The sequence below is a fragment of the Grus americana genome, chromosome 2 (assembly GCF_028858705.1).
Source record: "Grus americana isolate bGruAme1 chromosome 2, bGruAme1.mat, whole genome shotgun sequence".
NCBI classification, from domain to species: Eukaryota; Metazoa; Chordata; class Aves; order Gruiformes; family Gruidae; genus Grus; species Grus americana.
The window spans coordinates 40,949,471-40,962,814 of NC_072853.1; the positions used below are offsets into that span (position 1 = coordinate 40,949,471).

At 40.5% G+C, this 13,344-nt stretch overlaps 1 protein-coding gene across 2 annotated transcripts in view; it reads left to right on the forward strand.

Moving 5' to 3' along the window:
• The window catches only part of CA8 (carbonic anhydrase 8), a 52,277-nt gene extending 41,411 nt beyond the window's left edge, over positions 1–10,866 (forward strand). For both annotated transcript variants that reach the window (XM_054816878.1, XM_054816877.1), the window contains one exon: positions 8,598–10,866. In XM_054816878.1, the coding sequence (XP_054672853.1) occupies positions 8,598–8,636 (39 nt within the window). In that variant the 3' untranslated portion in view covers positions 8,637–10,866. The remainder of the gene's footprint in view (positions 1–8,597) is intronic.
• The last annotated feature ends 2,478 nt before the right edge of the window (positions 10,867–13,344 follow it).

Genomic DNA, 13,344 nt, shown 5'->3' on the forward strand with positions numbered 1-13,344 from the left:
AAGGCTGCTGGAACTCCTGCCAGTAGAGTTTTCAGTATTTTCTTTTATTCCAAGCCAGTGTGGTACAGCCACTTGAAGAACCTTGAGGAACATTAGTTTTCCATGACCTCGTCACTCTGTCAGGGAAAGAAGGAGACAAATCCTTCCATCAGTGTTGTATAGACAGGAGTAGAAAGAGGTTGCTTGAAAGGTCTAATTAGTTTTGACTGAATCACAATGCAGGCTGTATGCGTGCCATGCTCACAAATCTTCAGAATGTCTGCTCTTCAGCCTTGATTTAAACCTTGACAGAACTGAACCCTTTGTGGCTTGTGATCAAATGGCATATGTTGATCTTTGATGCAATTTGTGGTAGTTTGTCAAATTGAAGGCAGAGATGACACAAACATGATATATCATAGTGTGTAATCTCAGGTAAAGAACTGATTTTTTTTTTTCTCATTTTATGGTTCCTCTATCATGGAAAAGCCCAGATCTCAAAATACCCTCCTCCAGTACTAGAACAAAGTTTGTCTAGGTTCTGAAGGGAGCCTTCAGGAGGACAGAACAGGTAGAACTTTGTAGCTTCACTGCTCTCTTTAAACCAACGGATTTTAGAATAAGTTTGTTGCTATCTAGTCGGCCTCTTTTGGCTCTGCTTTTGTGCTAAGAATGTATCTCTCTCCTATAGCCTGGGGTTAATGAGGCTTCGGACTCTGTTGTGTGGGTGTTTTTGAAATACATCCCTTATAGAACAGCCTTACATCCTTTCTGTCCTGCAGTTGCCAAAGTTTTCACATGTTTCTTCTTAAAAGCCTTTTTTCCCCTTTATTTCTAACCTCTTTAAATCATACCCAGTAGTGATATAACTGGTCAGGTGTGAAGGAATTTGGAGAGAAAGCTCAGTACAGATTTGCTTTCAGACATGGAAGGTCAAACAATTGAGTTCAGTTTTATACAGTGAAGTACAATAGAATCACAGAACAGTTGTGGTTGGAGGGTGCCTCTGGAGACCTACTAGTCCAATCCTCTGCTCAAAGCAGTGTTAACTACAGCAGGTTGTTCAGGGCCATGTCCAGCTGGGTTTTGAATATCATAAGGATGAAGACTCCACAACCTCTTTGAGCAACCTGTACCTGTTTGACCACACTTGCAGGAAAACAATTTTGTATTAATTTTACATGAAATTTCCTGTATTTCAATTTGTATCCATTGCCTCTCCTCCTTTCACTGGATATCACTGAAGAGTCTGGCACCATCTTGTATACTTGTTCTCATAAAGTATTTATACAAATTGTTAAGATCCCTCTTGAAACATCTCTTCTTGAGGCTAAACAGTCCCAGCTCTCTCAGCCTATGCTGCTGGATTGACAGGCACTTCAATTCTTTAATCATCTTCGTGGCTCGTTGCTCCAGTATGTCCATGTTTCTTTTGAACTGGGGAACCCAGAACTGGATCCAGTACTCCAGATGTTTCATCAGTGCTGAGTAGAAGTGAAGGATCATCTCCCTCCACCTGCTGGCAATGCTCTTCCCAGTGCAGCCCACAAGGCTGTTGGCCGCCTTTGTTGCGTGGGTGCATGACTGGCTCATGTTCAACTTCTTGTTTACCAGGACTCCCAGATCCTTTTCTGAAAGAAAAGAGGGAAAGGATAACATTGTGACTTCCTCAGTGTTACTGCTAGTTTTTTTGATACTTCATACTTGACTCAGAACCCTTGCTATGGGCATCAGACTATTTCTTTATAGTCTCTGGTGATCTTGGAAAAAAGATCTGTAATTCTTGTTGTTACACAGCAAAGCTTAACAATGGGGACAACAAATGCTACCACTCCTAGAAATCAAATAAGAAGAACCTTAAATCTTCCATTTTCTTAAAGGCTAGTTTTTTGGCAGTCCTGAATCACTATTTTTAAACACGTGAATTGTGAGTATTCCAGCAGGCTGTTTTATTTTGGGGCTTGCCACCTTGCCAAGTGGATAAGTACTTTTTCAGGAGTGTATTCTTCACTGAAGACAGCATCATTTGTGGTTTCCAATGGATTTATTACCCTCTGTTTAATCCTTGTTGCTTTATATGTAACTGATTTGATAGACATGCCTTTCTCTATTACATCAGTGGAACAGCTGTATCTGTGAATCAGCAAGATGTCTGATTTCAAAGACTTGAATATCAACTTGAATTGATAGTGATACTGAATTCAGCATGGCATGTCTATGTGTCTTCATCCCTTTATAAATCAGGATGTATGAGTATGATTCCATGCATAAGACAATTAAATGGCATTGCTCCCATTTACTAAGAGGAGGTCAAATAAGTGCCGGGTACAGAAGTCATTGAAATCAATGAGATTCTTTTAATAGAAGGCAGTAAGAGCTAGTTCTAAAAAATAACTTGCTAAAATAGTATTGAAAGAGTATTTTATTTTGAAAGTGATAAACTTTAATTTACTTTCCCCTGAGCATAATTAACAAAGAATTTGATCTCTAATGTGTTGTCTCAAAAGTGCACATCCCAGACACAATTTGTTTTGTATCCGTAAATAAAGAATTGTCCTCCAAGTGTGATGATAGCTTATACCTACTCCATCTACCTATCTACATTACTCCAGTTCTCCTGAACATTTTTTTTTTGGTGACTGATTCAGAAACTCCTGAAAAAGCATCAGTTTTTATATACACAAATGCATGTACACATTCATACATACACATACATCTTTGGTAGACCTCAGATTGTAAGTAGCTGCAAGTATATCCAATGTCCTATAAATCATGATAGCAGAAATTAATTTGGATTAAAGCCCATTCTTAATATAATCACCATTTTCCTAGTTGTACTTTCAAGATCAGAGAGAAAAAATAAATGACATCATTAAAATACCGAGGTTGTGCTAGGCCTGAGGAACTGGAAGGAGTAATTTAGGGTGGCAGGAACAGAGACTGTATGCCTGATACTGCAGAGACTTTCTGCATGATATTGAGAGGTCTGAGCAGACGAGCAGAAATTGGCACAGCATTAGTTTGACAATAAGGAGAGAGGGCAATGTTGTGACTGTATCTGGTGTGTTTAGTGAGTGGATAGTGCAAATGACGCTTTTGAAGCTGCTGAGCTGCTCTTGTGTCAGCAAAACTATGCTGTCATTTCCATAGGGAGTTGAACAGGGGATCAGTGTTGCCAGTGGCAATGATCTAGTACTAAGCAGGTAGCGGTGCACTCCCCTCCTTGTGGCGTTGCACATTGTATGGTAACTAGATTATAGAATATGAAGGGACATTCAAATACAGAGTGAGCTGTGGAGCTGTGCCTTGCCTTTGAGAAATGGAGGTAAGAGTGATACAATGCTATGATCTGTATTTCTTTGCCTAAGCAGATCTCGGTGAACGTTGCATTTGAATGGAGGTTTACATTGCCAATCAATATGTGTCTTTACTGTCAGATTACTAGCAGCCTTTGTAGTTCCAGGAGTTCACTAACAAGTTGCTCTGTGGAAGTTCCAGCACTTGGGGATTTTATGCTTTCCTGTTGTGTAGATCCAGAGCTGGAGTGAGCTCTCAGCAGCCATGCATCGTTAAGTTACTATGGCCATTCTTCTCTTTTTCCTGGTTTAAAAAAAAACAACACAAAGATTATCAGCACTAGTTCTTTAGAAATACAAGCACAATTTCCTATATTTGATGATATACGAGTATTTATGCTACTTCTCAGCAACTGATTTTTCATCGGTCTTTCTTTGTCTCCATGAATTTAGGTTTTGTGCTTAAAAGGTGGTTGGTTTAATTGTTAAGTTTCAGTCTTTGAAAGAAACTCATCTTCATGTTATCAACAAAACTGACTGTTGCTCTCCTGTTTTTAAGAAGTTATGTATAGTGCCCAACACTATGCTGGCGCTTCAGAGTGCTTGAGAATGTGCTTACATTTGAGTGCGTGACAATAGGACAGAGGGACAGACAGCTTTGGCTTGTGAGCCGCAAGCTATAATCAGAGACCTACTGGAAACATACCAAAACTTTTGGAGCATTCAGGGGACTAAGAGCTTCAGGAATGGCTGAAAGCAACTTTTCAGGTTGCTTCCCACTGCTTCGTTGTAATAGCTGGGAATGGGGTATGCACTGAGATTGTAAGTGAACCATGTAATGTCAGCCTAACTTGTTTTCCCGCTGCTGGGGGTTCAAATTAGTCAGTGGAAAAATTCTGGTTTTGCTTGTGTGACATACCTCTGACACGGGAGTCACAATTTAGGGATTTGGTAGCCACAGGCAGCCCAAGAGTCACAGACTGGTCACTGCTGTAGTACGAGTTTATGCTGTGTCCAGGCCAGAGCATCAGTGTAGGGAGTGATCAAGCCCTAAATGAGAAAGAAAACCATTCTGAGTTGTAGCTGTTTCCAGAATGAGTACCATAGTGGAATTGTCCTTGTTCAAGCATTTACTGAGCTCTTCTTAGCAATACACAAATCTTGGTGGAGGAATGGAAAATAGTTGAAATCCCTTAGTACATAAGAAGCAAAGAAGAAACAAAATACTGTGCTTCCTTTTCAAAGCTAAAAAAATAAGGTAGCCTAGGAATTAGATCCCTGCTTATGCTTCAGATAAGATCCTTCATGCTGACAAGGGCTCCTAAATTTCTTGACCTGTGACTCTCTATCAGCATCATACATTCTTCACTATCTACAATGCACTCTGTTATCACCAGCTTCTTTATGAAAAGCATTTTGAGAGTATAATTTCTGTCTGTTTACCATAAACCATGTATGGTTTGTACACTGCTACTTGGGAAGTGACAATGTAGCCCGGAGTGCCTGTCACAAAACCCATCCTCACAGCATGTTTATTGGCAATTTCAACACAAAGGCTGGAGTCTGAACACACACTGAAACTCTACCATGGTATTTTCACTTACGGGGAAAATGCTGAAAATTAGTGGTGAGGCAAAACGGTAGGAAGCTTACATCATCTTTGGTAAAACTACACCTGTTTTTTAAAAACTCCAGATTAGTACGTATGAACTGTAGTAATGTAACAGCTCTCAAATGTCAAGGATATTAGAAGGACATACAAGTACGTGTGTCTGACCACAGACAGAGAAGAAAGCCTGCAATACTCATTCCTCCTTCAGCAGTGTTACACACGTTAGGCAGTGGGAGTGCACTCTGTTTTACCTAGATGAAATCACACAGGGAGTTTTAAGCAGGACATTATTACTCCGTTGAAACTGAAGATCCAGGTAGTCACAGGTCCTTACTCGTGGAATTTGTAATTCTAATTATTTCATAGGGATGAAAACAATGCAGTGAAAGTATGCAAACAAACTCTTGCTAAGCAGACAGCAATGTTTTGAAAATAAATAGTAAGCAAAACTGACCAAGTTATTTGTGTTACTGAAAATGTTTCTGCAACTGATAATTGTCGCGCAAGGAAGAGAATACCAGGAGTGACTGTTAACAACGTTTCATGACTAACGCCACAGTTTGTGACAGAGCAGTGCTACAAAGCAAAACGTACTGTAATTTTTAAAAGATTTTTGTGCATCCCTAGAGCTCAAGAGAGCAAAGGTACACTTTAGTTAGCTAGATGTTGTTAAATGCAGAGTGTTTCAGGAAAGATAAGAATTCATAAGGTCATCAGTCCTCTTTTCTGAGACACTCTGAATCCATGCCTGACCATACTTTCAGGTGCTGTTTTTAGGAAGGTTTAGAATAATGGTAATATGTAGTCAGTGTTAAAGTGGTTTTGCCACCCATGTCCTTTGATTGCTTATAAACTCTTAAACTTTTTGGTTTAACCTAGTGTTAAGGAGGAGAAGGCAAGATGCTTCTATAAGGAAAAAAATCAAGAGACATTGTGTGAGACAATAATGGTAAGGAATATGGTAAGACAAAGGAGGTAGAAAAACTCTCCAGAAAGCAGATCAACTGCTTTTAAGGAGCAGAAGAAAGTTTTTGATCTTGTGTGGTGATCTTGACCTAAGGCTTCTGCAGTGGGGCATCTTATTTCCCCCCATCAGATGGAAAGGCATATTATTGTGGCCATCCTATTTCATTTCTCTGTAATCCATTTATTTGCACTTTCTCAACACTTTTGGAAGACTTTGAAAAATAATCCTTTTTACTGAAGTTTTCTTATATCTTCTCTTTTAAATATGTTCTGTCTATTACTATGGGAACATTGGGACCTTTGGTTCTTAAAAATATACCAGCTTGGCCCTATCTTTGCTCCCGCTGCTGCTCCTTGTTTCTGAGATAAAGTTACAGTCTTGCGTTTATCCCGGTTTTGTATAAGAAAATATATTATCTGTGAGGAATCTAAGTACACAAAATTATTATATGAAAGAATTAGAAATGAATATTCTTCAAAAAATAATGATTTTTTTACATTCTGAGGATGATTTCTGAATTTTGATTGGCCTTGTTAGTGTTTCTTCTTTTTTTTTAAACCATGCGTGTTGTGATAATAGCTCTTAGGTTTCCCAGGTATTTACACTTTATGGCACTGATCCTGAAAGCTTTTCTTTGGGGATGGTTGTCTGATCTGTAGAAGACTCCACCAGCAGCAGTGGGGCTCTATTTAATATATGTAGGACTCAGCCCAAGCAAAGGAAATTTCAAAGACAGAAATATAATCTATAAACAAGCAAGGTGTCTATGCAATTTTCTGATTATAATACACATGCCTGTTCCTATAATTGTAGCTCAAGTATTACATTTCCCAAAACTTCTCAGAAGAGTGAGAGAAGCAAGTATCTCCATATCTACATAAACCTTTAGCCCAAATAGTGTGTTACTTGACCACATATATTATGGAACAGTGCTATTAATTTAGCGTGGTAGAAAAATTACTCTTAAACAAGAATAAAGGGTAAGTAAGTGTGAATAACATTACTACCAATATATACAATTGGTCTTTTGTCAGACAATACATTAAGTATTTCTGTAACAAACACAACTGAAATCTTCAGACTGGCTCGTAATTAGGCTCCTTTCCAAAAGTAATCCATTAATGCAATAGCTGCCCAAATCCCAGTTCAACTTAATTTCACTGACTTTGATTTTTGGACCAAAAGCATTAAGCTTGAACTAGTGAAAAATGTACAAAATGTGCATTCAATTAAGGAGTAATTAGATACTCAATCACCCTTACATCACACTAGGGATTATCCAAGAAAGAAGAGAGATGCTACTCACTGCAGTGTATAAAACAGTTTTGTTAATTAGTTTAGCACTGATTGAGATTGAGAAAGTGTCACTGTGTCACAGCATAGTTTGCCTACACAGAACCTTAAGAACACGAAGTTTTTTGTTTCTTTTGAGCTTACTGGCTCAGATTTTTCAGTCTAATTCCCTGATCCGGTATCTTCTGTCTGCACAAGAGGAACCTTTCTGTTCACTTCAAGGAGGGGGTTGATCCTTCCACCCTTGTATCAGTAGCCCACTGAAAAACATGCCAAGAGTTTTTCCAGAGACGGAGAATGACTTGTTATTGTTACTACATTTTTTTTCTGTTACACCTTTATACCAAACCTTGGGAGGAACTGGGAATCCTCTATGCTATTACATAAAGTGTAACTGTGACTGAAACCAGCCACTCTGAGAAGGGCTTACAGCCTCCCTTAGAAGGCAGCTGGTAGAAAGTTCTTCAAGTTGACCATCAAATGGTCATGCTGCCAGACGCCATGACTTTTGGGGGTGTTGGGTGATAACCAGGGAGCACATGGAAATCATGGCAGAGATTGTCTCATGGGTAGACACTGACTTCTTAACAGCACTGCCGGTGACAGACAGCCGCTACGCTCCCTTCTTCTTTAAGAAAAAGAGTGGGAACTCCCTGGAGATGTGTTGACCCTGCAAGCAATTGTAGCCCCAGGTGACCATTTGCACCCAAGCGCTTATGGATTTTTTGTGTGTACGTACTGAGCTGTAGTTGGCACTGAAGTAACCTCAGGAAAAAATGAGATTATTAGTACAACAGAATGAAATGATTCAGTGTTCTCATACCTACCACTTCAGAACTGAGAAGCACTGGGGCAACCTGAGCAGCTGATTTCCTAAGGTTATGCTGAAACGCATAAATATGTGTTTGCTTGAAACCAAGTGTTGATTTATCTCTGCTGCTAATGAATATTACTGCTATTAGAAGGGACAAACTGGGTGATTGCTTTCCATCTCCTGAGCCCACCTGACTCCCATGAGAGCTGTGTACTCGGTACTTCTTCACTTGGTGGGGCTCCTAAAATGGTAAACGGTAAAACTTTCTCTGTGACTACTATATTTTCATTTCTAGCTTACCACCATGCTCTCCACATTAGAATTAATTACCTGATTGATTCAGAAAGCCAATTGTAAAGCTTTGTTTCAAGTTAAAAATTTGACCACTGCATTTAACTTTGTGGTTTCATTGCCGTTTCCTCTATTGCTAGTAAATCTTCCAGCACTGGCTTTACCCTAAAAGAGAAGAATCAGGACCATTATGTCACTGAAGTATATACCCTGAAACTGCCCCCCCACCTGCTGTCATGAAATCCCTGCTTTTAGTTTTCCCTGTCTCCCTGGCTGGACATAAACAGTCTTTCAGACCCACTGTGGAGGAATTTCAGTAACATAATTGTTCCATTCTCTTTTCAGAGAGGGGGAAGACAATGCGCTCACAGTGCCCTTGGATGAGAAATGGAAATTTTTGAGGCTGCTGCTTTAGTTGAACTACAAAGCCTGTATTGTTTGTCTTCATCTAATTCAGCCTTGATAGACAGCTGTGACAGTTGGTCTGTCCGCACGGTCCGGTGAAATTCTGGGAATGGGGCTGTACGTTAAAAGAAGAAAACACGTTAAATTTTCCAGTTCACACTGTTAACTATTTTTAAATGGTAGTTATCATTGCTTGTATAGTTTCTTTGCTGTAGCATTCAATAGTGGTCTGTGATCCAAATAGTACTTATTTTAAGCTTGGTATGAATGTTAATATGTAGAAATACTCATTATTGTTTTGAATGTTAGATTTAATTTTATTCTGTACCATCTCTTGCGCTGTCAGTAACCATTTTTCTATAGAGGGGAGGTGCATTCTATAAAGCTAATAAAAACATCATTTGTTCACAGATAATATTATACAAATTTGGAATTAATTTTTGGGCAGAAAGAAACACTTCTCTGCCAAACCTATGCACTTAACATGGTTTATCTGAATAAAGCTGAATGACATTTGCATTACTAGGAACCTTACTGAAATAAAGGACAATTTTGAAATAAGGCAAATTAACCAGTATAATAATAAACAGAATCATCTGGATTATTTCTACTTAGTGAGTGATGGAACTTTGCAAAGAAATGTTCAATTCAAGTAGAAAATGATCGGACTTTGTTCTCCTGTGAGTTACGACAGTTCCGTACGTTCTGTACATTGCTGAGGATGGTGGTCTGGGGACCTGCTCTGCGTGTCCTGAGCTCACTGCACAGCATGGGGATTGCCACGCTGCGCCACACATGACACATCTGACAGAACAGAGAAGGGAACAGTAATCTAAGCCAGGTAGTCAAGCTCATAGCTTCTGATTCCTGCAAAACACCAAGATCTGAAGGACAGAGTCAATAATGTGGTGGGCAAGAGCTTTGCTCACCATAGCCGTCAGTGAGGTCCGCTTTACTAGCATGAGGAGGACAGGTTTATGCAGAGACCTACGTGAGTGGAAGAAAGCGGGAGGCACAGATGGCAAGCTCCAGGCAGGGGCACAATGGAGATGGAAACCAAGGGTCACAAAGGGGAGGTTGGTGAGTTATCAATCACAAAGTCATCACCAGGCAATGGTAAATGCGGTGTCAGAAGGCATGCTTAATTCACTTCTTCAAGGGCTTTGGGGAGAGCTTCTGCAGAATAATGAGTTATGAATTCTCTGAGTCATTTATGTGTATATTAGGGACAGCAGAAACAATAGAACAAACCCACACACCACATGTGAGCTGGGTGGGGGGGAGTGGATACTGCTGGTTACTTCATGTGTTCATAACTGTGTGTATTGCAGAAACGTGCTTCCTTTGGAGAGACACACAGCTGCCCTTGACAGCATGCATTGCAATAAATGCATAGAAAATGTACATCAAGCAGCCCACCATGAAGACATCTGTTTAGTTTGGGCTTAGCAGAGTAGCAACTGGTAAATTTCTCCTTGGGCCTACAGAAGCTTGTTAAACTTAGTGTTATGTTTAAGGAAGTCCCTCTCCACCTTATGCCCAAATTTAATGAAGTATAACTCCATTATCTAGTCAAGGGGTTCAAGATTTCAGTGCTGAGCAAACCCACGCATTCCATCTGCAATGTCCCCAGCACTTCTCTGATGTCCATGTAGCAGCTTCACTGGCTGTTGCCCCTCTACCTACAGCAATGACTCCCCAGGCAACTGCAGCCAGAGCCCAACCCAGCACGCTGGTCACCAGAGGCTGGCCTCCACTGGTCCACATCTGGCCGTGGGGCAGGGAGAAGTCTCTGTGTAAACTCTGCTGCAATGGCCTGTGATGGCTAGGCTGGACTGTCCCCAGTTTTTGACAGGAGTCTGATAATTTGTCTTAGTTATCAGGTTTGGTAGTAAAATCTTGAAGAAAAAAACCCAAAACAAAGCCCCGTGAGGTGGAAGTCAACTGATTTCTGCCAGTTGAAGACCTATTCCTATTTCCTTACACCAAGCAATGAAGGAACCCGCCAAAAGCAGAGTGAACCATGTTCCGAATGTGGCAATTCCCAGGTTATAGGCACAGCTCATTCGGAAGATCTTTCACTTTGCACGCAACGTACTATTAACTACTGAGTATTAGAGGAACTGTACTATTAATACGGCAAATATTGACATTATGATGAAATCTGGACTAGATTTATTCTCTAAATAAATGTGTTCCTTATCTTGGAGCTGGCTGATATTATTCTGGCTGTGAAATACAGATACATTACAAAGCAAATGATGTAATGTCTCCACCAAAAAACTGAAGTCTGTTATTTCCCTTTCCTGTGCTCCCTTCCTGTGTTTGCTGTTCTTTCCTGCATTGCCTTGTGCAGGGAACTTCAACTTGTATAAATACTACTACTGAGGAATCGAGGTTAGTAAATTTGTCTCAACATTTGTCAGACTATTTCTAAGCTTGGCTTTGAAAGAGAAAAAAACCCCGCTGGTAAAAATACTTATAACTGTATTTTGTCTTTAGAACCAGATCTAAATATAACAACAAATTCATTCACAAAACAAACCCATTCCAATTACAGATTGGTCAACCCACATTCGTGGTGTGTGGCAAAAAGTTAAATTAGTCTTTCTGGTTTCGGTAGGAATCCGCAGGGAGGAATTTGCAGGAAGGGCTCTCTGTGTATTACTTCAGTTACACTGCACCCATGAGAGGTTTTATTGAGTGTGGTGAGGCTCTGCTACTCTCCAATTAGAGTTCCACATGCCTGCCTTTGCATTAACATTTTTAAGAAATCATAAAACCTGATAAAGGTGTTCTGAGGGTAGCATAAGGTCCTAAATTAATAATTTCCTCTTCAAGCCTACAGCTGCTAAAATTCTTCTCAATCAGATTGCTATCTGCACTGGAAGTATTTTTAAAGGTAAGTATTAATGTGTGTGATGCTCCACATAATTTTAAAGATTTATTAGAAATATAAGTTTCCAAGAGGTGTTGAGCAGTTAGGCAAAAGCTGGCTCTGCAGCCCTCTGATAAACTTTAGGAAGGGATTTGGAATGAGAAAAAATCCAGCTCCTGGGAGAAGGCAGGTGAGCTGGGACAGGACATCTGCTGGCGATGACCTTTGCTCTGCAGGTGACGTGTTCTTTGGGTTCCTCTGTAATTTTCTGGAGCTCCCAGGAAAACTTAGAGGCTTTAAGCTCTTAGCTTGACTCCAGACCATGGTGCGATGTGCTTTGCACCCTGGGCTGTGATCCTGGGTTCCTGCCTGTTCAGATCAGAGGAACCTCTTAGAGAGCTCCGTGCCTCCCTACAGCTGCCTTCTGCCCTGGCTCCCATGTTTCCTTTGCATGAAAATCAAGGCGTAGGTGGAGCAGTAATGAATACTAGGTCTGTTCCCAAAATACACCTGTGAGGTGACCAGGCATAAATTGCTGTCAGTTAAAGGATAGGCTTGATCCCAGACATTACAGTGGAAGGCATGGTATGGTAGCTGTGTATAGAAACAGGGCACTGAGTCTAAGAAGAAGTAAAGGTGATGCCTGGCCAGCATCCCTACCAGTCTCCTAAAGGCTGATTCATTGAATCCCAGAGGGTAATTGAAAGCTAGCGTTGCTGAAGAATTAAAAGTGCTTAACAACAGGGTGACAAAAATAAAGAATAATTTCACTGAGAAATTTCAGCTGAATATTGCTGAGACTGCAGAAGCAACGAGGAGGAGGAGATCCACGCACAGGCAGCTTCACAAGAAGTCATACACATCAGTGTTCTCCGGAACCTGCCAGGGTGCAGCAGCCATACGCTCAGACTCACCTTCATTGAGTTTGACTGGCAGGCACAGCACCGGCGCAGTAATGGCCTTGTGCAAATTAATCCTTCCATGGCTGTGACATCAACTCTAGTGACAATGAAGAGAAGCTTCATTCCCTGTAGAAATGGGGGAACCCCATGGTGAATGATGGCTGCAGATGAAAGGGGAAAAAAGTGTCTTAGAGTTGAGGGCTCTGGAAAGAGGACAAATTTTGACCTGCCTTTTCCTCCTTGGCTGGGTTTCACAGTGGCATCATCAGCCATGGAGTCAAACTTTGAGATGTGTTCTTGCTTTATACATCAGTGCTGCCTGCTGAAATGTCAGGCAGCTGGAGAACCATCCACCACATTTCCTGAGGCAGACGATGCAGGATGTGTTTGGAAGCGTTTACATGCACATTTATTTATGAAACGTAACTGCCATTGTAAGCCCACATCTATGCGTATATTCATATCTTTAGAATGCTATACATAGAAAAGCTATTTTTAAACCAAGGACAATTTTAAATTAATTTTAGAACTTCTAATTAAAGCTAAGAAATTCCAATTTGAAGACTACGTGCCTCACATCAGTTCACCAGCACTGTGCATATACTGTTGGTATTTGTATGATTGGGTATTTTTCCCTTTGCTTAGTGAACATGTGTTAAAGTCCTGTTCCCTTCTCTTTTCCCCCATTATTCATTATTCAGTCCCAGGTCCTTTATACTGAATGCTGTTTGAGACTCGGAAGACATAATCATTCATTTTCTCATGGGGCTTTCTCTCTTACAGTATTCGTTTGAACACTTCAGATGTATTAATGAAATTATCTTTACACTCTGCAAATGCCTTCTCCCCTGTATCACCTGAGGGGTATTTCTCTCTGATTATAGACTGACTATCCGTATGATGCCAG